Source organism: Ambystoma mexicanum, chromosome 13 (assembly GCF_040938575.1).
Source record: "Ambystoma mexicanum isolate Mex_15411 chromosome 13, UKY_AmexF1_1, whole genome shotgun sequence".
NCBI lineage: Eukaryota > Metazoa > Chordata > Amphibia > Caudata > Ambystomatidae > Ambystoma > Ambystoma mexicanum.
The window spans coordinates 363,359,879-363,384,889 of NC_090938.1; the positions used below are offsets into that span (position 1 = coordinate 363,359,879).

The 25,011-nt window shown below is 43.4% G+C and overlaps 1 protein-coding gene across 3 annotated transcripts in view; it reads left to right on the forward strand.

Moving 5' to 3' along the window:
* Positions 1 to 25,011, forward strand: part of LOC138520143 (protein IWS1 homolog A-like) — a 721,593-nt gene that overhangs the window by 579,378 nt on the left and 117,204 nt on the right. For all 3 annotated transcript variants that reach the window (XM_069632628.1, XM_069632629.1, XM_069632631.1), the window contains one exon: positions 17,815 to 17,928. In XM_069632628.1, the coding sequence (XP_069488729.1) occupies positions 17,815 to 17,928 (114 nt within the window). The remainder of the gene's footprint in view (positions 1 to 17,814; positions 17,929 to 25,011) is intronic.

Sequence of the window (25,011 nt, forward strand, 5' to 3'; positions counted from 1 at the left end):
TGCCAAAGACAATGCTCCTCAGCACCGGTACTGCAATCCGTCCCAGCGGAATGAGCGGTGCGAGACCACAGTCACGACAGGAGCGAGGCATAGCAGTGCAAGCCCCAAGAGGATACCGGGTAGCATGGAGAGTGCCCTGAATGCCACGTCAGATCAGCCTGTGTCGGATCAGCCCCTCAGCAAGAACAGGGGAGCATGGAGACCCAATGATGATACAGGTGGGTCTCAGCAGCTGGGTTGTTGTCCGGGGTGTTGCACCCGCAAGACCCACTATTTGAGCGGGTCAGCTAGGCGACTCGGCGCGCTCCGGCCGTGGACTCCACAGGAGCAGGACAAGCGAGGGAGCCCTGGCTGCAGCAGCAACGCCTCACATCAGGCCGTCCCTCACAGCCGCACTGCGTTGTCAACTCTCCAGTGTGGTGTCTCGCAAGAGGTCATCGGCTGCAGTAGTTGTCAGGGCCGCAGTGTGGCTAGCCATGGGCCAAGAGCACCAGCATGCCTAGAATTTGGTGAGGTGCCGGCTTCAGGCTACAGAGCAGTCACCAGAAAGTTGGGTACTTATCAGTGCACTGGTACCGCGTCCTTGAGCTGTGGAGCACCTAAATCAGGTGGCCATCTTGATAACGCGCAACAGCGCCCCCCCCCCAAAGAGCAAGGTTTTGAGTGATTTCCTAAAAGTGAGATGTTCTTGTATTTTGCGTATTTCCTTGTGGAATGAGTTCCAGAGTTTTGTTGAGATGTATTCTATTGTTTTTTATTTATATTGCGCCGAAGCATGCAGGCTTTGGGGCACATACATTTAGACTAGGACAACATAAAATTAAACGGGATCACTGGGTGCTATTTAATTCTGCTAAGGATCTGCTATGGCTATTTAAAGATGGTTGTCTTCAGCGCTTTCCTAAAGACTAGATAGTTGCTTTCAAGTCTGACTGCCTTTTGCAATCTGTTCCATGTTTGGGCAGCTTTTACTGGAAATGAGCTACCTAGCCCATTAGATCGGTTGAAAGATGGGCCTACAATCTGCCCCGAAGATTCCGATCTCAACGAGCGGCCAGGTGTGTTATCTGTTCCCTCAGATAGACTGGGGATTGTCCAAAAAGACATCGATGGATTATGGTTATGGCCTGAGCGTGATCCGTTCCTTGAGTGTCAGCCAGTGCAGAGTTTTCCTGTCTGAGGTAATATGGTCCCTACTGGCTTTCTTGTTAACAATTCTTACCGCACTGTTCTGGATAATCTGACATCGAGCAATGCACCCCTTATTTGTCCCTAACATCAAGGTGTTTCCATAATCCAGCCTAGACAGAATCGTGGCCCTTGCTATAGTGGCACTGTTTTTTTCATTCAAAAAAGTTCTGATATGATTTAACAGGCGCAGGTAGTATTCGCAGCTTCTGTTCAAGTTATTTACATGGGATTCAGCGCTCACTGACGCCTCCAGAAAAATACCCAGGGTTTTACTTTTTTCAAGGACCCGTATGGGAGAGTTTCTGATCTGAAAGGTCTTGTATTCCTTGGCCAGTTTTGCACGTGCCTGTCGTGGCCCAAAAATCATTAGCTCCGTCTGAGAAGGCTGATCCATGATATTTCATTGTTTGGCTTCAAGAAAGGTAATTGCTGGATCCCAGGGTTCATTTCGGTCTAAAGAGATTATTTCTTGCAGGAATTCTGCTCTTGGACCATGGATTGCTCTGTGGGTCATGCAGAATGCTTTGAAGTAAATCCTTCTTTTGACTGATAGCCAGTTTAGGAATGTTAGTGCTCTTGTGATGTGCTCTCTTAATGAGTCTTAGGAGTAGTCATGCTGCTGCGTTCTGTATCATTTGCAGTTTTTTTTTTAAGTGCAGCCAGCGTTCTAAGTTATATGCTGTTGCTGTAGTGCTTTTATTATTATCGTTATCATTTTCTTGTTTGAATCCATTTTATTGAACATGTTTTTACTGCTGTGTGTTTGAACCTAGGCCTTTTTCCCCTTTCCAGGAAAGTCTTATCTAGGGGTTATGCTTTTTCTGCTGTATGTTGAAACCTCGGCCTTTTCCCACTTTCCAGGGAAGTCATATCTAGGTGTTATGCCTTTTCTGCAGTATGTTTAAAACCTAGTCCTTTTCCCCCTTTCCAGGAAAGTCATATCTAGGTGTTATGCTTTTTCTGCAGTATGTTGGAAACCTAGGCCTTTTCCCCCTTTAAGGGAATGTTGTATCTATATGCTATGGTTTTTCTGCTATATGTTGAAACCTAAGCCTTTTCCCCCTTTCCAGGAAAGTCGTATCTAGGTTTTATTCTTTTTCTGCTGTATGTTGAAACATAAGCCTTTTCCCCCTTTCCAGCAAAGTCATATCTAGGTATAATGCTTTTTCTGCTGTATGTTGATACCTAGGCCTCTCCTTTTATCCTGGACACTGGATCATTGAGTGCATTGCTATTGCTTTAAGCTGCTTAATGCTTCTCCGTCATCTGCTCTCAGGTCTCTCACGGCCCCCCTCTCCCTTCCCTCCTACTCTCCTCTTCTCTCCCACAATACCTAGCGTGGTCTCTGGATAGCACAGCTCTGTGAGAGTCAATTCCAACAGGTATTGCTCCTCCTGAACTTCAAGGACAACATTGCCTCCTTTGTTCCAGCCTGATGAACTCTCCGATCACAACTTGCTACTGGGCTGTTGCCCTTTCTCCTCTAGCACTCCCTCAATACTGCAAGTGAACAGGGTAACTTGCACGTTATGCTCCCTTCTCTCCCCCTTCTTAGCATTACCATTCCTCCCCACTTTGCACTTCTCCTCCACCCCCTCTCCCCTCTTTCTGTTACTGCACTTGCATGCTCCGAATTGTCTCACAACCTAGTAGGAACGCTATTGTTTGTCTACCCCCCTCCACTTCCCCACCTCACCACTCCACGATCAGGTGAGGCCTTCCATTGTGCACCCTCTCCAATGTTGCTTCTTCATGCCAGCCTTGCTGTTTGAACCTGTTCACCTACTATCCTTCTTTCCCTCCCCCTGTCCCTCTCCTTCCTTCCCCCTTGCACCTACTCTCCTCCCCCCTGCCCTCTTTATGTTTTGCCTCACAACCTATTAAGGGTGTTTTATCTGTCTCTTACCCTTGTCTTCTCCTTCTTACACTACCCGTGCTCCCCTCTCCCCTACGTCACAGTAAGGATGTTACTGTCTGTCTACCCTGTTAGTCCCCTTCCTTCACCTCGCCTTCCCCCACCCCCTCATTCTTTTATAGCACTTGCATGATCCGAATGTATCAAGGCGCTAGTAGGAACATTACTGTTTTATTTTTCTCCCTTGTACCCCTACCTTGTCTTGATGCACCTTGAAACACCTTTTTGTGTGTAGGCGCATTACAAATAACCAATAAATACATAAATACATACATTAAATAAAATGTGGGAAGTTCCCATGGCACAATGGTGCACACAAATTTTGGATCCCATAAACTCTGTCTCGGCAAACCAATTGATGTAGGGATTATGCCCTTGGAACCAAAAGATGCCCAGGATTACCAGGAAATGAGCATCTTTCATCAAGTCAAAAAAGAGATCCTCAGTATGCTGGACTATATTTATTCTCAGGCTGCCTGTTTGTCCTATTGTTGGGCCAGATGATAAAGGTTGTCCGTCAAATACCTTCCACTACTTCAATCGTATCCTTTGGCATCTTGGTATCTTGTGGCCCTGGACCCAGGTGTTATCCATATAGGAGATCAGCTGATCCACAGTCCACAAGGGCTAATGCTGACAATAGTTCTGTGCTAGATGGAATGATGGTTACTTGTAGGACCATTATTGATGGTTGAGAAAAGGTGGCCAAGGACAAAGGTATTCTGGAGCTTTCAATGCTCTCACGGGCCCAGGTTCCTTCTAGGAACAGGAGACAACATTTCCCCGTCTGCGTGGGGACGCATTTGGGCATTCTATTACCAGATAATTACGGGAACCACAATACAAACAGAGCCTCTCTTCTGGGGTCAAAGGATCAAAGGATCAATGACTGCACCTAACTGAATAGGTTCAGAATCTGGTGAGGAGCTGGTTCTTGGTTGTGCAGACAAAGGAGTCTGTCTTAGTCAAGGCATTCTGTTTTTGCATCTTTCTGCACGTCTTTCCTGTATTCAGTAAAAACAATTTGTAAGACCAAGGAGGCTAAGGCTGTAAAGGTTCCAGTTGCAGGTACGGGAGCCAGTTCATCCTTTAGGTCATTATTCAGGCCACTGCGATACAATGAAAACTAGGCTTCTTCATGCCAGCCTATCTACTTAGCCATCTGCTTACATTTCGTGGTATAGGTAAGCAGGCCATGGACTACTGATAGAAATAAAGCACAAACTCTTCTGCTGTGAAAGCCAAGTTAGGGTGGTCTAATATGGCCATAAAGGCAATGAGGAAGCCTGCATTGTAGTCCAGAAGAGGGTCACCACCAGTAATTATGGGGGTGGCCCAAGAGAGAGCATTCCCGGACAAATGCGATATCAGAAACCCGACTTTCGCCCTTTCAGATGCATAGAACAAGAGCTTGAAAGTGAAGTGGATGGTGCAGGATTCCAGGAACTGCCTTAGTTGCTTAGGAGATCTGTCATATTTACACAGGACCATACCAAGTGAGGGACTCTCTTGCGATAAAACTTCAAATGTCAGCACCATTTGCTTTAAGGCAGCATTTTCGGCCTTAAGGGTCTGGACCTCGGACGACAATTCCTGCATTGCCTGGATGAGATCCTGCATAGAGTCCATGGATATAGGATTTGGCGGATGCCACAAACGGTTAGGTTTAGAGCTCACCTGAGGTCTGGCGCATTTACGCTGGCCACCTCACCCATTGCCACAGCAACCGGTAACAAGCATGGGGGCTCATGACATACACCCTCCTTCAGGCCATTTTCCCATGCTTCCCTTCATTCAACTTGTTAATTCACAGTATGACTCAGGATTTCATGTCTTCCATGTTCTAAGTACAGACATCTTAAGTCTTCAAGGGGCATTACACCATTTGAGCCTCTTAATTGGTTGTTGCAAAGTGTATCCATTTATGTAACACAAGTGTTTCCAGAGTTCACATGCATTCATCTGGTATTCGTTCTAAAGAGTGGCTGATATCACAGCATATATCCCCTTCAATCTAATAAAGAGCTGATGAGCGGTAGGCACATTTAATATGTTTGTGTCTGGTAAAAGGGATATATGGCTATACATTATTTTCTAGTCATACCACAGCATGTTTATTTGATAAAATGCTGCTTTATCTTTAGTTGTATCAAGCTTCCTATGTATAGGGTGGTAGAGCACTACCACCAATCATAATTGAACTTTGGCTATACCAAAGAGTTTTAAAATGAAGTCTTATGACTTGACATAAAATACTATTTCTGCAGGGTGGTTTTGGAACTCAGCAGACTTTCCTGATTAACCACTGTGAGGGTGTCAGAAGAAGGACGCAGAGTCTGATGATTGATTTGAAAGAATTCTTTATTGAAGGAAAAGCAAAGGTTTAACTTTCCCTATACTGTGCGGTGCCCCGGTTAGGAAGGTTTTCCCTTTGAGCAACTTTTCCTCCGTATTCTATGGATCCCCAAACGTTCTGCTTTTGTTTTTACACCTTGTCCTGATTTTTTACAGTAAAGTGAAGCCTTACGCTTCACTTCACTGATCTTTTGCTCACTTGCTATGGTGAAACTGACTAGTCCTTCAGAGTGTCAGTACTGGGAAACTAGGTTTTGCGTACTCTTTTCACCTTGTTATGTGTTTGTGTAACCTTTTACTACTGCACTCAACATCTTTCAGTGCAGTGCAATGGGGATACTTTTGTATCACCCTAGACTACTCTCAAAGTGATTTTGGTTACTTTTAAATGTGCCTAAAGAGAATCTGGTTGCAGCAGTTACTTTATCACTATTATTTCAGTATGTTGTGTTAGCTCTCTTGCATTTACCCTGTTTGGCTACTAACTGTGGCTAGTGTCCTAACATGGCTGCGCCACAAGTTGTTCACTTGTTCTTTTGGCCATTTTGTTTGTTGACCTTCTGCCTGTCTTCTCAGGTCAGGAATTTACTTTTTTGGTCTTGCACTTGCCCAGCAAAGACTTGATTTTCGCGGGCTAGCGCATTCAATGTGTGTTGGAAGCCAGCAAGTGGGAGGGACTGGCTGGTATCAATACACAAATTGGTTTCAGTATGTCTGGAGTGTATGCATGAGTTTCCACAATAGTGGTCCCTGATTGGAGCAATCCTGGGATGAGTTTCGGTGCACACCTCAATTTGGGATAAGAAGAGGGGTCCAGTATCCATATTTAGCGATCTGAAGAGGAGCCATGTATCCTGAGTAGCCGTGAAGACTGTAGAAGACCCATGGACTGACCCTGAGTAGGCCTGGCGACCATATCTTTATCTTGCTGCCGTCTCCTGGAGCCCTTTCTGGCTACTGATATTAGAAGACCTGCGTTGGTGGTTTAACCCTCAGGACTGGTGGGAACAACTTGTCCCAACGTCTTCTTGGTGCCCTGCCATTAGGAATCTTCAGAAGCATTCCTGGGCCATCCAGTGGACTGGTCAACTCCAATTTGGGATACTGCAGTAGAAGAGTTGATGTTCTGCATTTTGGCTCACAACTCCAGGAGTCTTTAGTTTGTCCAGCATGTAGCATTTGTGAACTTTTGGCCACAAGTCCCCATACTAATTACTTACCTTCCTTTTTTCAGGGATTGGGAGTTGAATTGATTATGATACACTGACTTGCTGTGACTGTATATATGTGTTATATTAGTATTGTGTGATATTAGTACCTGTTCTAAGTCTTTTTTCATAGCATGTTTCTGTCCAGTAATAGAGTATTTTTGCATTTAGTTGTCTAACTATAATCCTTGATTGCTCATTGTGTGGACCCATTGTGGACCCCTGACCACACTCACCGCTCCTGAGACTAAGCCTTGGCCAGAGTTTAGAAATCCATCTTAACAGTTCCTTCCTAACAAAACTAGCTAAGGTGCTTGTCAGTCGTCCGTGAAAAGTCTTAAATTAATCTGTCCACCATCCAAACTAACCCTCTCTGGCCCTTACACTAACCTAATAGCTAAGGACAGGAGAATAACTCCCTTCTCCTGTTATGCTTGCTGTTTGCAAACTTTAATTCAAATGTTATCTTCAAATAGTCTCTGGTGACTACTTTTATCAACTCACACAGTTCACTTAGTATTTTATGTGGTGTTTCCCTCTCTTTTCTTGGCCTGTGGTTTTCCTTCTCTTCTTGTCTTGCTTTTTGTTTTATTGTATATGGTTTAAATTAAACCTCTACAAATTGTCTTGCTTTTGAATTGCCCTATTCTCTTTTTCCCTTAGTAGGATTGTTCAATTTTGACACATTTCTCCCTTTATACTTCTCTGTTCCGTGGTTTCTCTTCTTCTCTTAGTCTTTCCTGATTGACCTGATTATGCACATTCCAACATTGACTCTCTTTGGCTATTCTGGATATTAACTTGATATTTCTCTCTCTTTGACTGGAATGAATATTTCTTTAACTTCCCTACACATCAACGTGATATATTCTTCTTCTTTACTAGTATGAGTATGAGCTTTCCAATAATGATTCTCATTAGCTTCACTGACTTTCAATGTCACGGTGTCTTTATCCACACTGGAACGGATATGAGCATTCCAATGATGATTCTCATTAGCTTCACTGACTTTCAATGTCACGGTGTCTTTATCCACACTGGAACGGATATGAGCTTTCCAATGATGATTCTCATTAGCTTCACTGACTTTCAATGTCACGGTGTCTTTATCCACACTGGAACGGATATGAGCATTCCAATGATGATTCTCATTAGCTTCACTGACTTTCAATGTCACGGTGTCTTTATCCACACTGGAACGGATATGAGCATTCCAATGATGATTCTCATTAGCTTCACTGACTTTCAATGTCACGGTGTCTTTATCCACACTGGAACGGATATGAGCTTTCCAATGATGATTCTCATTAGCTTCACTGACTTTCAATGTCACGGTGTCTTTATCCACACTGGAACGGAAATGAGCTTTCCAATGATGATTCTCATTAGCTTCACTGACTTTCAATGTCACGGTGTCTTTATCCACACTGGAACGGATATGAGCTTTCCAATGATGATTCTCATTAGCTTCACTGACTTTCAATGTCACGGTGTCTTTATCCACACTGGAACGGATATGAGCATTCCAATGATGATTCTCATTAGCTTCACTGACTTTCAATGTCACGGTGTCTTTATCCACACTGGAACGGATATGAGCTTTCCAATGATGATTCTCATTAGCTTCACTGACTTTCAATGTCACGGTGTCTTTATCCACACTGGAACGGATATGAGCATTCCAATGATGATTCTCATTAGCTTCACTGACTTTCAATGTCACGGTGTCTTTATCCACACTGGAACGGATATGAGCATTCCAATGATGATTCTCATTAGCTTCACTGACTTTCAATGTCACGGTGTCTTTATCCACACTGGAACGGATATGAGCTTTCCAATGATGATTCTCATTAGCTTCACTGACTTTCAATGTCACGGTGTCTTTATCCACACTGGAACGGATATGAGCTTTCCAATGATGATTCTCATTAGCTTCACTGACTTTCAATGTCACGGTGTCTTTATCCACACTGGAACGGATATGAGCATTCCAATGATGATTCTCATTAGCTTCACTGACTTTCAATGTCACGGTGTCTTTATCCACACTGGAACGGATATGAGCTTTCCAATGATGATTCTCATTAGCTTCACTGACTTTCAATGTCACGGTGTCTTTATCCACACTGGAACGGATATGAGCATTCCAATGATGATTCTCATTAGCTTCACTGACTTTCAATGTCACGGTGTCTTTATCCACACTGGAACGGATATGAGCTTTCCAATGATGATTCTCATTAGCTTCACTGACTTTCAATGTCACGGTGTCTTTATCCACACTGGAACGGATATGAGCTTTCCAATGATGATTCTCATTAGCTTCACTGACTTTCAATGTCACGGTGTCTTTATCCACACTGGAACGGATATGAGCATTCCAATGATGATTCTCATTAGCTTCACTGACTTTCAATGTCACGGTGTCTTTATCCACACTGGAACGGATATGAGCTTTCCAATGATGATTCTCATTAGCTTCACTGACTTTCAATGTCACGGTGTCTTTATCCACACTGGAACGGATATGAGCATTCCAATGATGATTCTCATTAGCTTCACTGACTTTCAATGTCACAGTGTCTTTATCCACACTGGAACGGATATGAGCTTTCCAATGATGATTCTCATTAGCTTCACTGACTTTCAATGTCACAGTGTCTTTATCCACACTGGAACGGATATGAGCTTTCCAATGATGATTCTCATTAGCTTCACTGACTTTCAATGTCACAGTGTCTTTATGCACACTGGAACGGATATGAGCTTTCCAATGATGATTCTCATTAGCTTCACTGACTTTCAATGTCACAGTGTCTTTATCCACACTGGAACGGATATGAGCATTCCAATGATGATTCTCATTAGCTTCACTGACTTTCAATGTCACAGTGTCTTTATCCACACTGGAACGGATATTAGCTTTCCAATGATGATTCTCATTAGCTTCACTGACTTTCAATGTCACAGTGTCTTTATCCACACAGGAACGGATATGAGCTTTCCAATGATGATTCTCATTAGCTTCACTGACTTTCAATGTCACAGTGTCTTTATCCACACAGGAACGGATATGAGCTTTCCAATGATGATTCTCATTAGCTTCACTGACTTTCAATGTCACAGTGTCTTTATCCACACTGGAACGGATATGAGCATTCCAATGATGATTCTCATTAGCTTCACTGACTTTCAATGTCACAGTGTCTTTATCCACACTGGAACGGATATGAGCTTTCCAATGATGATTCTCATTAGCTTCACTGACTTTCAATGTCACAGTGTCTTTATCCACACTGGAACGGATATGAGCTTTCCAATGATGATTCTCATTAGCTTCACTGACTTTCAATGTCACAGTGTCTTTATCCACACTGGAACGGATATGAGCTTTCCAATGATGATTCTCATTAGCTTCACTGACTTTCAATGTCACAGTGTCTTTATCCACACTGGAACGGATATGAGCTTTCCAATGATGAGTCTCATTAGCTTCACTGACTTTCAATGTCACAGTGTCTTTATCCACACTGGAACGGATATGAGCTTTCCAATGATGAGTCTCATTAGCTTCACTGACTTTCAATGTCACAGTGTCTTTATCCACACTGGAACGGATATGAGCATTCCAATGATGATTCTCATTAGCTTCACTGACTTTCAATGTTATGGTCTCTTTGGGACGAGTATGAGAGTTCCAATAATGGTTCTCCGTTCCCCTCCACGGTCTCCCGTCTTCCCTGTTACATTTGACTGGTAGGGATAACGTCCCTGGATTCTCTGTTTCCTGTCATTTGTCCACTTTCTCAAGTTGGCCTTTGATGGTTCCTTCACATCTATTCTCTTGTGTTTCCGGAACTGAAGGTTCTCTGGTTTTCCAAATACTGGTTCATTCTGTTTCACTGGAGTGGTATCAGCATTGTTAACGGGATCGCAGGTCCACCACAGGTGTCTTGTGGTCACGCCACCACTCTTCCTCTCATTTCTTTCCTTGCTTCTAGGATGCTGTGCATCCAATGGGACTTCACTCTTGCTCATTGACCTCGCTAGGCTTCCTTGGGGAAAAGGGACGAATTCCCTCGATTTGTCACACCACATAACCCACGTACCCACATTACTTTTGACTATGGTTTTCAGTTTTGTTATTGTTACCAATGTGTATGTATTGCTAACATGTACATTAAAATGCAAATCGGTAACAATGCTGGGATAATGTGGTATTACAGGAATATGAACACTAAGTAAAATGTTGCCCCAATACAAACATATTGGGCCTCATTACGGGGTCGGAGGTAACACCTGCTGACCCCGTACCACCGGTGGGACGTTTATTTCCCATTCCCACGGAGTCCCAATGGACTCCATGGGGATGGGAGACCTGAAGCACCGGCACCGCCAGTGCTTCAGCGAAAAGCCTGCCGGTAGGGGCCCGAGCTCCCGGCAGGTCAGGCCTGCCGAGAATGTTGTCCCCCAACCGGCAGACTCTTAGTTTGGCGGTCCGAAAAGGATGCAGGTATGCTGCAACCGGCACCCTTATCTCCAGACCTCCAAACTTGTAACGAAGCCCATAGTTTCAATGTATTTTTGCACCAAAGCAATGTCCCCAGCCATGGCCCTTTGCCCTCGTGTAAAAATGCATTGAAAGAATAGCACTAGAACAATGTTTTCTCTTGTGCTAATTGCCATTATTGCAGTGGTGTTTCATTTCTCTAATGCTTATAATAAGGTGCCTAACACCACCTTTTAAACACAGATGTATAGGAATGCAAACTCTGCACTTGAATCATGAGTAAGGTTAGTTTTAAGTTTTTAATAGCAGCACTGCAGGCTGAACACAGAAATGGGCAGCACACAGTCCCCATGCAATACTTAAGCTGTGTTTCCCCAACTGTTGTCCAACAACAGATAAAGGTTTTTTTAGTACATGAACTCTAATGCAGTAAACGGAAGGGACTTCTATGGGGAGACAGGCAGTCCTGGTCTTGCAATGTCACTCCTGCCAACTTTTAAGATAAATCCATATAGATGTGCATGCATAATGAAATGAAGGCTCACACTCTCTCATGTTGTACTGTGTTACCTGACATTTGTCTAGTGTCTGCTGCTTTTATTATTGCTTCAAAGTGCAGTAGGTTGAATGGCCTTCTGGCAGTCAGTAGTCTGAACATACATGAGAATCACTATGGATGCAACTAGTAGTTATAAGTTGAGCAACTGTTTAGTTAGTCGCAGAGATCGCTACTATAGTGAAATTATAGAAACCATAGAGTGAAGAGTGTTGAGGCGCGGCATGGATTGCTAGCTATGGCACAGACTATGTGACTGCTGGACCACATTTTTCATGCACCTCAGCAACTATGGGGTGCAGCTCTTAAGGAGCAATGGGAGCTAATACAAAACAGTTTATTTTTATTTTATGTATTTATTTACAGTTTATCAATGTGAGGAAATGCCATCGGGCAAGGGTGGAGAAGCTGCTTGCTTTTTTATTTTGATTAACTAATAATATGGTGCGGGATATTCCATCTCAGAAAGGGTGACCTGCTAACCAGATCCCCATTTCAGAAAGCTCCATGCCAAAAGCATGGTGTGTCCCTGTGCCCTGCTGCATCAGCATCCTGCTCTGCAGAGCCTGCTCTCTAGTGGCGCAGAGCAGGTTCAAGTCACAGGTGCCCTCTTGACAACTGCAGTGACAGCAAAAGTCACTACGGCACAGGGATTGCATTTAAGATATGCACCTGTGTTACGAAAACTACAAATTATGAGAATGCTAGCCTGGTTGCACATTAAGCATTATTAGGCCATCCCTAAATTCGGGGTATGGTGGCCAGAGTCTCATAATTATTCCAGCCACATCCCTGTTTGAACCACCAGGCTCTTCATCACTGATTGAGTTAACAATCGGACTGACCCTGGTGTTCCTCCCAGAGCGCATCCTTTGAGCCTTCATTGAACCGACTAACCTGCACTTGCCGCCATCAGCCCGTCCGGCATCAAACCACAACCGTCGATCCAAACCTGATGACACCCACAAACTGCATCCCTCGAGCTGCTATGAACCACAGCCTTCTTCAAGTACAAGCCCATCTCGAAGAAGGCTGTGGTTCCAGATTCTCTTTAGGCACATTTAAAAGTAACCAAAATCACTTTGAGAGTAGTCTAGGGTGATACAAAAGTATCCCCATTGCACTGCACTGAAAGATGTTGTGTGCAGTAGTAAAAGGTTACACAAACACATAACAAGGTGAAAAGACTACGCAAAACCTAGTTTCCCAGTACTGACACTCTGAAGGACTAGCTCAGGATCTGCCTGCTGATGGATGGCCACGACCGCTACAACTCAAACAGACTCTACCACCAAACAGCTCCGAGAAGCCTGGTTCACCATTTTCGAACAAAGACATAACAATTGTATTATTTCTGATAACTCCCCCCAGCAACCATTTTGTGTCAGACCACCACTAGGCGCCCTTTCTTCCCCTTTACAGCTGGTATATGAAAGGAGGAGTACCCCTCGAGATCATGGGCCACGTGTCACCACGTCTCCTACATGGCTATCAAATCGTAGGAGCGCACTAGATCCAGCCACTCAATCTTCCATATGTTTCGAAATACCAGCGATGTTCCTCATATCACACGTTTGGGCTCATAATGTTCTACCAAAGGAATTGGAATTATTTGGGCAGGGTTAGAAACACTGACTGCCCCGTGGGAAGTTGAAATACAATCAAACTTGGTGTGATGTCAAATTCTGTGCACCATGATGGGCTCCTCCCCTCGCCCTGTAGGACCACTCGGCCTGCAATCAATACTTGAAACACACATGCCCCCAGGCAACAAATTAACCCTACTGGACACACGACCAAAAGCACAATTATGAAAGGATGAAATATGTGAAGGTCCCCTGGGGTTAGCTACCTCATGGGCCCTTGCTGATTGCTGGTCACAGACCACTAGCCGAAAGCCCCAATTAAACAACATATCCAAACCTACGAATAATAAAGAGGACACGATAGAGGTGGCACCTCAATAAAGGCCAAGTTTGTCATACTAGACCAGTTTGGGAGTTCAACTCGCAGGATATCAGTGCTGGAAATTGCTGAGATGCCCCGAATCTGTTTCCAAAGGTCTAGCAGACGAGATGTATTCAAAAACAGGCTCCCAGCCTTTGGGCAAACTACTTTGATTTTTATAAGATTCCCAAAAAGCATCTTTCCATGGTCCCAAGGTAAAGGTTTCAAAAGCGAAGTTGGAGGACGGAAACTTAAACAGCAAATAAGGGATGAAGATGCTTCCCTCCATTGCATCGGACAGACTGGCTCCACAGTAGCTTCATGACCAGAACTCCCAAGAAAATCAATGGATTGAGCCTGCATCATGTTGTTTGCAGCCATACCTTCCACCCTTGGCACTAAGGAATCAGCTAGAATAGGAGGAGGCCGAGAGGTTTTGTCAGTTGGCCCACGCTCAACCACCTGCCTTATAAGGCCATCCCTTGCTCCTTAGTGACTAAGGTACACTCAAACGGATCAATATAAGACTGAGAAGCATTTATAGTGGACATATCAGGTGGGTCGGCCATCAAATGATTGTCCAGGGGCGACGCTTCAAACGATGCATCTTGTTTTTACACATCCTTTGCAGTCTTTTCATCAACGACTGTTCAGCCTGTAGGGCTGCTAATGCATGCTCCTCTAATTCTGCCATTACTGCCATCGCTCGGAAATTGCTCTGAATAGAACGTTGTAACAGGTTTAAGCTGGTGGGTACCCATTTGGATGGCCTGTGTTGCCACGGTTTTGATGGGCCGGGCCAAAGTCGTCGTTATGGGGCTTCCTCATTCAATTGCTCCTGCCTTACATGGTGCTCCAGATTGGAGGCCAAAAATCACATCGACCACTTTCACTATGATGCCTTTAAGTTGATGCTGGTCGAAGGTCAATTTGGGGGATAAGGTCAAAAGCGCATCCAGCTTTTTGATTACAATTAGTAAATCTGAGAGGGGCGCAAGAGTCAACCCTAAACTAGTAGGCTGACTTATACTAGCCTCTTTACCATCCCGAGCAGGTTCTTCGAACAAAACTTCCACAATTGGCAGAAGAGTTTCCAATCTCAGAGTTGCTGCTAAATTTGAGCCAGCTGTATTATCACAGTGCTGTATGGGAGAGCCCAATGAATTTCATTTAACATTATAGCACATATTTAATAACGAACCATTGTTATCAATTATGAAAGAATGTGCTGAGTGATTGGAGTCCAAATTAGTAACCAAAGCCCTTGAGTCGGCAGTCACTGGAGGTAAGTCGAGCCACAGGGGCCATACGGGCCACCTCCAGAAAATGTGTAATTTTGGGCTGGTTATTAAGTGCAAATGTATTGCTGGATATATCCTTCACCCCCTTCTTTGAGAGTGGGGCACCTCTTATAGAGCCATGGTTCCTGCCTGCACTGCGTATTCGCTTACCATGCATGACACGATCACTATGCAGAAAATATTTGCGCTTGCCAGAGTCTTTCATCATTGATTAAAAATGGTTACCCACTCAGGGTTTCCTCACCCAAAAAAATAAAAATCGCCACTCATGGGGGTGGGGGTGGCGGGTGGGGGGAGGTGTGACTATTGTAGAACCACCAGGCTGGTCCTTGATAGTAAACTGGGCCCCACCGATTCTCCCACCTCTTACCCACCCGCTTTTGAAAGGAGTCAAGCAATGCACATCCTGGACACATCTTAAAGGGGTCAAATTAGAGAATTACTACACCTAAAATACATTCAAAGCCCAGAAAACTGGTGCCAGCCCTGTGTGCATATAGAATGAGATATGTTAATTGAAATGTACCTTTGTATTCATGTCTCAGTTCAGAAATCCATCTTCACGTGTTATCATTCCGTTCCCCTTTCTCCATACATTTTCTTTTCATTATTTATTTGAAGCAGTACATAAATACACTTCTGGCAGACTAGGCAAAGTTTCAAAAATACGTACTGAAGCTGCAGAAAGCTGGCATGCAAGTACAATACTGTACCATACTGCTTATGTGTGCCATGTTTCTTTCCTGCATTCTGTCAGCAAGCATATCATTCAAAATGGAGTTTCGATATGCTACACTAGGCCTGTATGCTGAATATAAGGCCTAGTTATCTAACTTAACTATGCATGTATTATTTCAATTTAGATTCACATACAATTGCATAGCCTTTCTTACATTATTTAAGCATCATTTACATCCAACTGCATTTTTCCTTCTCAGAAAATCCCTTTTGAGGCATAGAACCAACGGACTCACGCTTCTAGAGTACAAACTCAAAAATGCCATTGTCTTTCTCTGTCAACTCTTCTGAAGCCTTCCTACGTAAAAGCTTCACATGACCTTTCAGGAAATTAACAGTGTTCTTTTCCAGACATTGTAAAACACATTTAATCAGCAAATATATGTAATAAATTGCCCGAAAAACTGTCCAGGAACCCAATCTCACCTGATGCTGTTTGTAAAACTGTGGAGAGTAGAGGTACGTCAGAGTGGGAAGGTACTCCAGGTACACAGCACTCTTCTCGGTGGGCAGTGTCGTAGAAATTGATGGGGTACAAATGGCGAGGCTGTGAGGAGGTAACAGTTTTTCAGAGTAAAGAACAGTGTAATTATGTAGTTGATCAGAGATCAAAGAGGTATCCCCAATGAACGCGAGTATTCACTGATGCAAAGATAGTAACGAGAAAACAGGAAGACATTGGGCCTCATTATAAGTTTGCCGGTCCGGGAACTACGGTACCGGTAAGCATGCCGGTACCGTAGTGCCCAGCCCGGCAAACTACGAGTTGTGCTCGCAGGTGCCTTTCTGCCCGCCAGGTTGGACCTTGATGGGGTGATGGGGTTACAAAGTATGTGGCAAATAGCCAGGTTGGACCTGGCGGGCAGAAAGGCACCCTCAAGCACAGCATGTCGGATGCACTGGCACCGTTATAAACCGGTGCATCTGACCACCCCATTCCGATTGAGCCCTATGGGCCTCGAATGGGAATGGGGAGTAATGGATTCCTGCCCCTGGCAATGGGGACATACAAGGTCAGAATGGCCTTGTAGCTCCCCATTGTCAGAGGCCGGAACAAAATGTAACTCCGGCGGCAGCGCTAGTGTTATAATGAGGCCCATTACCTAGAAAAGCATTGAAAAACACCTTCCTTCCGCCTATTATACAAGTCAAAAATCATTGGGAGTTTGTGGGGCTCAAGCTTAGAGACCACTAGCCTAATTCCATTGGTTATCAATACCTGGATACGTAACCTCTAGAACTGGATCCTGCCGAGAAAGTGAAGAAGTCAACAGTTGTTGGACATTTGGAAATAAGTACAGGTGACAGCGAAGGTCTCCAGACTGTGAATGACGAAATCCCTGCAAGAATTGCCGGGTGGGGATCTAAACTCTTCAGATTGTTGGAACTCAGAAACTTTTCAATGTACTTTTGCTTTGACCTTTACAGAGAATAACTATTATATGACTTGTTGACACCGGAACTTGTGGACAAGCAACCCCATTCTTTTTAATTTCTGTGTCTTTGGAAAGATTACTCGGGGAAGGAACTGGGTTACAGGAAGAGTTCCGTTGACTATACTTTAAATTTGCCATTTTCGTCCCAATTTTTATTTTGTAATCGTATTTATAAGAGACCTAGACCAAACACTAAAACCCATAAGAAGTTGTGTCTGGCTCTTGATTAATCCATGTTATCTTTCTGGCAGATACCATTTCTGCTGATGTCAATATATAGGCAAATTAGGGGGCCTGCATGTCTTTTGTGGCAAAGCACTTCAGAAATAATAATGTTGTGTTTTTATAAAGTGCTTCATGCCAGATTCATCCATCTAGTCCATGGTATTGTTGGTGTTAATGTTATCTCATGTGGTGGTACTGACTTTATCAAAATTAGAAGGATGAAGGGCTTGGTTTAGTATTGCTACAGGCTCAACAAAGATGTTTGGATACTCCCAGTTTCACAAACTACATTATGCTCCAAATACAGAACCCATCCCTCCTCCATACCCGTTTCCCCCACTGCAGCACTTTCATTTAGCAGAGCCCAACTCATCTATAAAATGTGCAATCCTCTCCTCTGCAATGTGAACACATGCATTCTGTATGCAGATCTCACCAGGAAGCCAATTGAGCAGCTGGTTCGCGAATAAAGGAAATGCTATTGAGTACTCTGAGCAATCCTCAGGAAATCTGCAAATTGTGGATGAAGACACTCCATCATTGGTGAGCGACTGATTGATATTTTGTCTGTGGAAGGTGGTTTTCATGGGGAGTGAGCGGGAGGGATGGAGGGTGTGACAGCTGAGAGATCAACAGGTGATTCAGAACCACATGTCAGGTACCCAGCTGCTTTATTCTTGTTCACAAAAGGACTAGAGTTGCTTAAATGAACAGTGATGGGGTTACAAAGTATGTGGCAAATAGCCTGGATTCTTGCCAGGTGTTTCAGTACCGTGGGGCCACAGTCTCAGTGCTTCACTCTCTCCCCTAATTCAGGCACATTTCCTTGGGCCGATCAAAAAGTCACTTACTGATCACTTCCTTCAAAATATATTTTAATAATGTTTTCAAAGATACTCATGGCAATAATTATGTAACATTAGAATCTCTAAACCATGGTTATCAAGGACAAAAACAATGAAGCAGAATTTTAACTTGCAGTCCCTTTGAAATACACATTGTAGACTCTTATTTCTGCTGAAACAAGAAAACCGCTGTAATGATCATCAAATCAGCTCTCAATCCCTGACTCTCTAAACTTGTTTTAAGTAACCAGTGTTGATTGGTAAATGTATGTACATAGTTTATATTCCACCTAACAGTTCCAAAAACATTCCAGAGTCTATCACTCTGCCATAAAGTCCCTCACTTTATACATAACTTTCTCGATCAGCGCCTGATTTCGTGCAATCTTCTGCAGTAATCTTGCTCTTTCCTTTCCAAATAATGTTTGCACTAGTGATAGTCCTTTGCCGTGGTTTGAAATGCCTTGAAAGAATGTTTTTTGACATTAGAGCAATGTTTTCACTTGTGCTAATTGCCCTTGCACTAGTGCAAAGTTTCTGTAGTACCTATAATAAGGCGTCTAACACCATCTTTCAACAAAGATGTAGAGAAAATTAAAGTCTGGACTCTAATATTGGGTGAGGTTAGTTTGATATGTTTTAAATTGCAGCCCTGCAAGGTGAACATGGACATGAACGGCACATTATCCCCAAGCAATCCCCACGCTGTGTTTCCCTGCCCGTTGTCCAACAACACATATAGGTGTCTTAGAACATGAATTCCAATGTAATTAAGGCAAGGACTTCCATGAGGAGACAGGCGGATCTGTTCTTCCATGGTGACTCCGGACACCTTTAAGAGATATCTATACAGATGTGAATGCATAATGCAATTTAAGACTCACACTTTCTTATGCTAGTTTATGTTATGTTACTTGATATTTGTATAGTGTCTGCTGCTATTTTATTATGTTTTTGAATTGCTGTAGTTTGAAGGGGCCTTTCACATACCAGCATTCTGAACAGGCAGCAGAAAAGGAGCATCACATTAAATGCAAATAGTAGTTATAATTTAAGAAACTGTTCAGTTATTAGCAGAGGTAACAAGTGCAGTGAAATTATAGAAGCCGTAGATTGAAGAATGTTAAGCTGCAACATGCATTGTTATGTCAGATTAATTGACAAGTGTGCCACATTGCTTCTAGGACTAAGCCGTATTCTGTAAAATGCGATGCTAGCGGAGGAAAGAGTGCTAGAATAAAAATAACGCATCATATGAGGAATACAGCCAATGGATATTCAGTATCAGGCCATATTAGAGAATTACCAAAGTTATATGATATTCAAAAGCCCGACAACTTGTTTCAGCCACGCAACACACACAATGAGTTGTTACACCTGCATTTTGTCTCCACATGACTACCCCATTTGAGGCAAATTACCACTATCCTCACACTCCTAAATAATTTGAAGTACGAACTCAAAACACCAGTCTCTTTCTAAAACATCTCTTCAGAGGTCTTCATCAGTAAAAACTTTCATCCAGACATCCAGACATTTAAAAGCATATGTGATCAGTAAATACATGCTACACATTCCAAGAAGGATAATCTCACAACCCAATCTCACCTGATGCCTAGTGTGAAGCCAAAGAGAGTAGAGGTAAGGGTGACCCTTTCCAGTTTTCACCCTGTCTTCCTTGATTCCTACATAAGAGGCAGAATTGTCCCCAGAAGGAATGCTCTCATTGTAAGGGAAAACACCTTAACTGGGTAAAATGCCCTCCTGGTGGTCTAGCACAATATAGAAGGTGATCTCTAGAAATTACTCTGCCCATTATTTCAGACAGGAGGGGAGGTTAGGTGACTGAAGGAGGAGAACAATTGGAGCAGGACAAAGCTGACCAGAGGACTGGAATAACACAGGATGGAGGCAGATGGCAGTAGGATTATGGGAAGAGATGGGAGAAGAGAGATGAGGAGGGAGGACATAAGGAAAGGAAACTCAGGACTCACAGGCAAAGGAGGAATGAGGAAGAAAGCGTCAGATGACAGTTAGGAATCCTGGGGAGTTGCAATGAGGTATGCAAATTCTGCACCAAGTGAAAGACACTGAGGCTGGAAATAGCATCTCAGCATCGGGTCGTCATTTCAGAAAATAGCTAGTCCACTGCATAAACTTTTCATGTACCATGATCGAACAACAGAAGACTATTAATGTCCTCGCCATCAATTCCATTGTATCCACTGCAGGGTTCTAGGAACGAAATCATTAGTGATATATGTGGTATGGGGGCTCCAAACAAGCCAAATGAACATTGGTAAACCAAGACTAACTGGAACACCCAGTGTAATTACTGTGTGTTTAATATGCCACTGATTTTCTAATGTGTAAGATATCGTCACAATTTTGGATACATGTCTAGTCTTCCGATCTCACGAGAGCACATACATCTTCTTTTGAGGCTAGGTTAGTATTTGATGTCATTCAGTTCAGCAGTTCCATAGTTTGTCTGCCTGCTCATGGATGATCAATGAATGGGAAATGGAGGTGTCATTACCACTCTCTTCAGCAGCCGGGACCATTTCAGGGACTTATCACGATTACGATTGATGCCTAGACCAGTCATTAAATATCCCATGCCTTCATTAAATGTTTGCCAACCAGACTATCTTTTATTTCTTGGAAATGATGGCAGTTTTTTGAGGCATCTGAAAGCAGTCAGGTCTTATGCCATTTAACAGTCAATCCATAGGTAACTAGCTATAGGCTGATATCTGTGATGAATCCAGGAAATTCATACGGTCTCCCCAAGGTGGAGATACCCCATGTGCGACTGGGGAAGTGATCCCTTTACATAAAACCCTCCCTAGTCGACAGGGCAAGCAGGATCCTACTGGTGATGTCACCGCTCTCTGGGGACAAGGAACATCCAAGTCAAGGTTTCAAAACCCATCTCTCTCCCTACCAGACCTAAGTGTTTGTTGGGGATATGGGCTGTGACTCTGTCAATAGTAGACAAGGCTGCCTTAAGGTGCATGGCTTGGTGACTAACCTTGGTTTACTCCCCACTCCAGTAATCACGGACAGCCAATGGAATCTGTTCATAAGTTCCAAAGGAACTTAAAACCTGCAGAAGAACAACACAGTGGGCTAACATCCATCAGGAAGTCTGGAGCACAAGCCTGCTCCGAGACATGAGGACAGAGACGGATCCTCCAGCAGAGGACTGAGGACCACGCAGGAGACATGTTGGGCACGGAGCAAAGGCTCCATTAGTACAGCATAGGCTTCAATAAAGAAGAGGACCCAAGTCCAGATGGGACCGCTGAAGCAGGAAACACACCGCAACTTCACCTGAGGTACCAGTCTACCGACGCACAAACACAGTGATACCCGAAAAGGAAACAAAAGAAACACTGAGGCACACATGAAAATTGAAGTAGAAGAGATGTCAGAGAACTGCCAGGGCACAAACAATCTGACACCAACCACGAATCCTGCTATTAGAAAAAAACGTTTGTGGCTGAGAGGGGAAATCGATTGGAGGGCAATAGAGCCAAAGGTAGAAAGGGCTAACCAAACCCCATACCCACTTGGGGTTGACAAAAGCAAGAACCCAGGTGGTAACCGAATAAGTCCACTGAGTAAGACGACCAAACCAAACACCACCCATGGCCGAGAGAAGCAAGACCCCATGCAGGGAGAAAATAAACCCTCTGAGACTGACAAAGCCAAAGCTCAACCAGGACTGAGAGAAGCAGGACTTCAAGTTGGGAATGAATAAACTCACTAAATAAGGATAAACACGCCAAGAGCCCACAGGATGCTGAGAAAGGCAGGACCCCGCAGGGAGAGCAAAGGAACAAACTCACCCAGGCCGAGGAAGCCCATAGCCCACCTGGGACAGAAAAAACAGATACCCTAGGAGGGGGTAGGAAAAGGAAATGGAACTGGAAAGCTAAATCAGCCTAAAACCTATCTGACCCTGCTGGATGGATTGATACCAAAATCATTAAGAGTAAGGTTTGCTATTGTTGTTTTGGGACAAGTAGACCCATCAACATCCTGAAACTAAATCCCAAGAGGGGTGGATACGTTCTGGGCTGTGTGATAAGAACGTTGCATCATCCAAACCTGGGCAACTTTCTTTTTTGTTCTTTCTGAACTTTCGTTTTGACAAGACTATACAGCAGGGAGTGGAAGGAGACTTAGAACATTGTTAGATTGGGGGTCGGGATACCAGCCTCTACTAAGACTAAGAAGGGGAACTAACCGTTAAACTAGGCTAGGTCTCTTTTTTTTCTTTTTGTTTTAAGTGGAAGGACGGAAACAGGCTAGATTGAAGTTTGGACCGAGGAAAGAGATTAATTTGCAAGACATTGTGACGAGCGCCTATTTTTTTTTTAGCTTTGGGCTCCACCATAGTTAGTGGGGAACAGATCCGTTTTTCTTTAAGTTGTTAATAAGGGATTGCATTCAGACATGTCCTCTTTTCCGTTTCCTGCGTCTGACCTACCACACATCCCACATCAATAGGTCCAGTGATAAGTAGCATAGCCAGAGTTTGCAAAAGAAAATCCTTTTTCAAATGAAAGTGACAAGGTAAATGATGACACTACTGCTGGTGGATAGATAATATCTGAAACAGCTGTTCTCTCTAAATAATGAGGAGCCATCATTAATGTAACAGAGAAGACCCTAGGGCAGAAGTCAAATGTATTGCCGAAGGTTTCTTCTGGAGCAGGTCTGGAGTCTGTGAATACAGGCTATAATATAGTTTAAGGCCATTAGATTTGGAAACCAATCGCAAATCGCTGCAGCAAGAGTGTTCTTACTTTCTTGATAAGTAGTATTAAATGTTCCAACAGTAAGAATGCATTTCAGCATCGCAAGATGTGTACATTTACTTTGAGAAATCAGATAAGATTAACTTTTGGTACATCATACCATGTACAGTTCAAAGGTCCATTCTGTCTTCACAGGTTCCCAAACAGTGGCTATGCTACACACAGCGCTAGAAGCAAAAAGGATAATAATGCAAACAGAAAATAGTAGTTGTCAATGGGCTGTGTCAATGAATGAGCAGAATAGTCAGTGCAGTTGTGCATAGTCGGATATGCTGATGCATGTGTATGAGGACCAGGGAACCAATACAAACTGGAATAGCCTAGTGGTAAAATTGTAGAAGGGGAGGCAAAAGTGTCTTGAGCAACTGATTTCTTTGCAGCTTCTCTGTTTTTGTCTGTCTTTTTTCGCCCTTGTGCAAAGGGTAGCGTGGCACTTTAAAGAATAGTGTGTATTCTTAATTTCAAAGAATCCTTTGCTCACTGCTCTCTCCTCTGCATGAACGGGAATTATATCCCCTTGTACAGTAGAATGAGGACCTTTGAAAGCAATAGAAGATTGTGTTTGCTACTTTCCTGTGTCTGTGTTGGCATTCACTGATGGCGAGACTGCATCACTGACTGAAGCTGCCTGCACAGCCTGTGCTGAAGCCATAGCAGTGCTCCGAACAGACACCGAAGATTTGGCACTCATCTCAGAAGTGCTGCATAATCCATGCATCGACGATCCTGCTGTTGCACTTTCTCCATCAGTGATAGAAGTAGCAAACTCCTGTAATGTTGCAGTTGATTCTGATGATTCAGGTGGAGGCTGCACCATCCCGCAATGGCATTCATGGGTCAACGTCAGATGCCCCTAGCATTTGACAGAGGTCTGTGAGGTGAGAAGGCTCTGGAATGGTACTCGCCAACCTGCCTGAAGGACTGAATTTCTCTGATGCACTTGCAGGTAGAGCCACTCACCAGGTCTAAGGGAATGACAGCATCCAACAGAGATTCTGCCGGTGCTTTCTTTTTTTGTATTTACATATTTATTGAATTTTAAACATAAAAAAACCACAACATTCTAGTTAAACTCAAACATGTATACAGAATAATTATAGCTTCCCTTCTTCACAGTCCAGTCACATAACCAAGGCATATTTACATTGTATTTAACGAATAAATCACAAATCTAAAACTCTTTCCCAAATTTGTTCATATAAACTTCTTTTCTTATCTTGGAATAGAATCAGTCTCTCCATTCTTAACATGAGTTGTAAGTCCAACATCCACTCTGACACTTCTGGCATTTACTCACTTTTCCATTTCCTAAGAATAATCTTTTTTGCAGAATTCGAGGCCCTGAAAAACCAGCAACACTGCGGGAAAGTCAGATCTTCTACCAGATCCTCTTCACCCAGAATCATTTTCATGTAATCATAATCTACATCCAGCATCAATACCTTGTTCATTGTTAATCTAACCTGTTTCCAAAGGTTTCTGAAACTGTTACATTCCCACATCATGTGCTCAAAAGTACCCACACTATGTTTACATCTCCAACAGGCTTCCGTTTGCATCAAGCCCCTTGCATATAGTTTTTGCGGAGTCAAGAATACTCTGTTTAAGATTTTAATTTGTCTGACTCTTTTCCCTATATTCAAAGAACTCAATGCCACATTTTTACATACACTGATCCACCTGCTCTCGCTCATCTTAGATCCTATCACTTCTGAACATTTGTCCAGTAACTTTTTATTAGTTTCCTTGTATTTTGCCAAATGTTTTTTAACCTTTGAGGCTATGTCACCATCCAATTTAAATTCATGGAGCCACTCAGGCCAGACTTTGCCACTTTCTGGGATCCCATTCTCCACCGCTCTCTTTAGTTTCCTGTATTTCCCTAAAGTGCAGTCTTTAAGATCCTTTTCCTTGGTTAATCTTTGAAAACAAATCATTTTTTCACCTTCAAA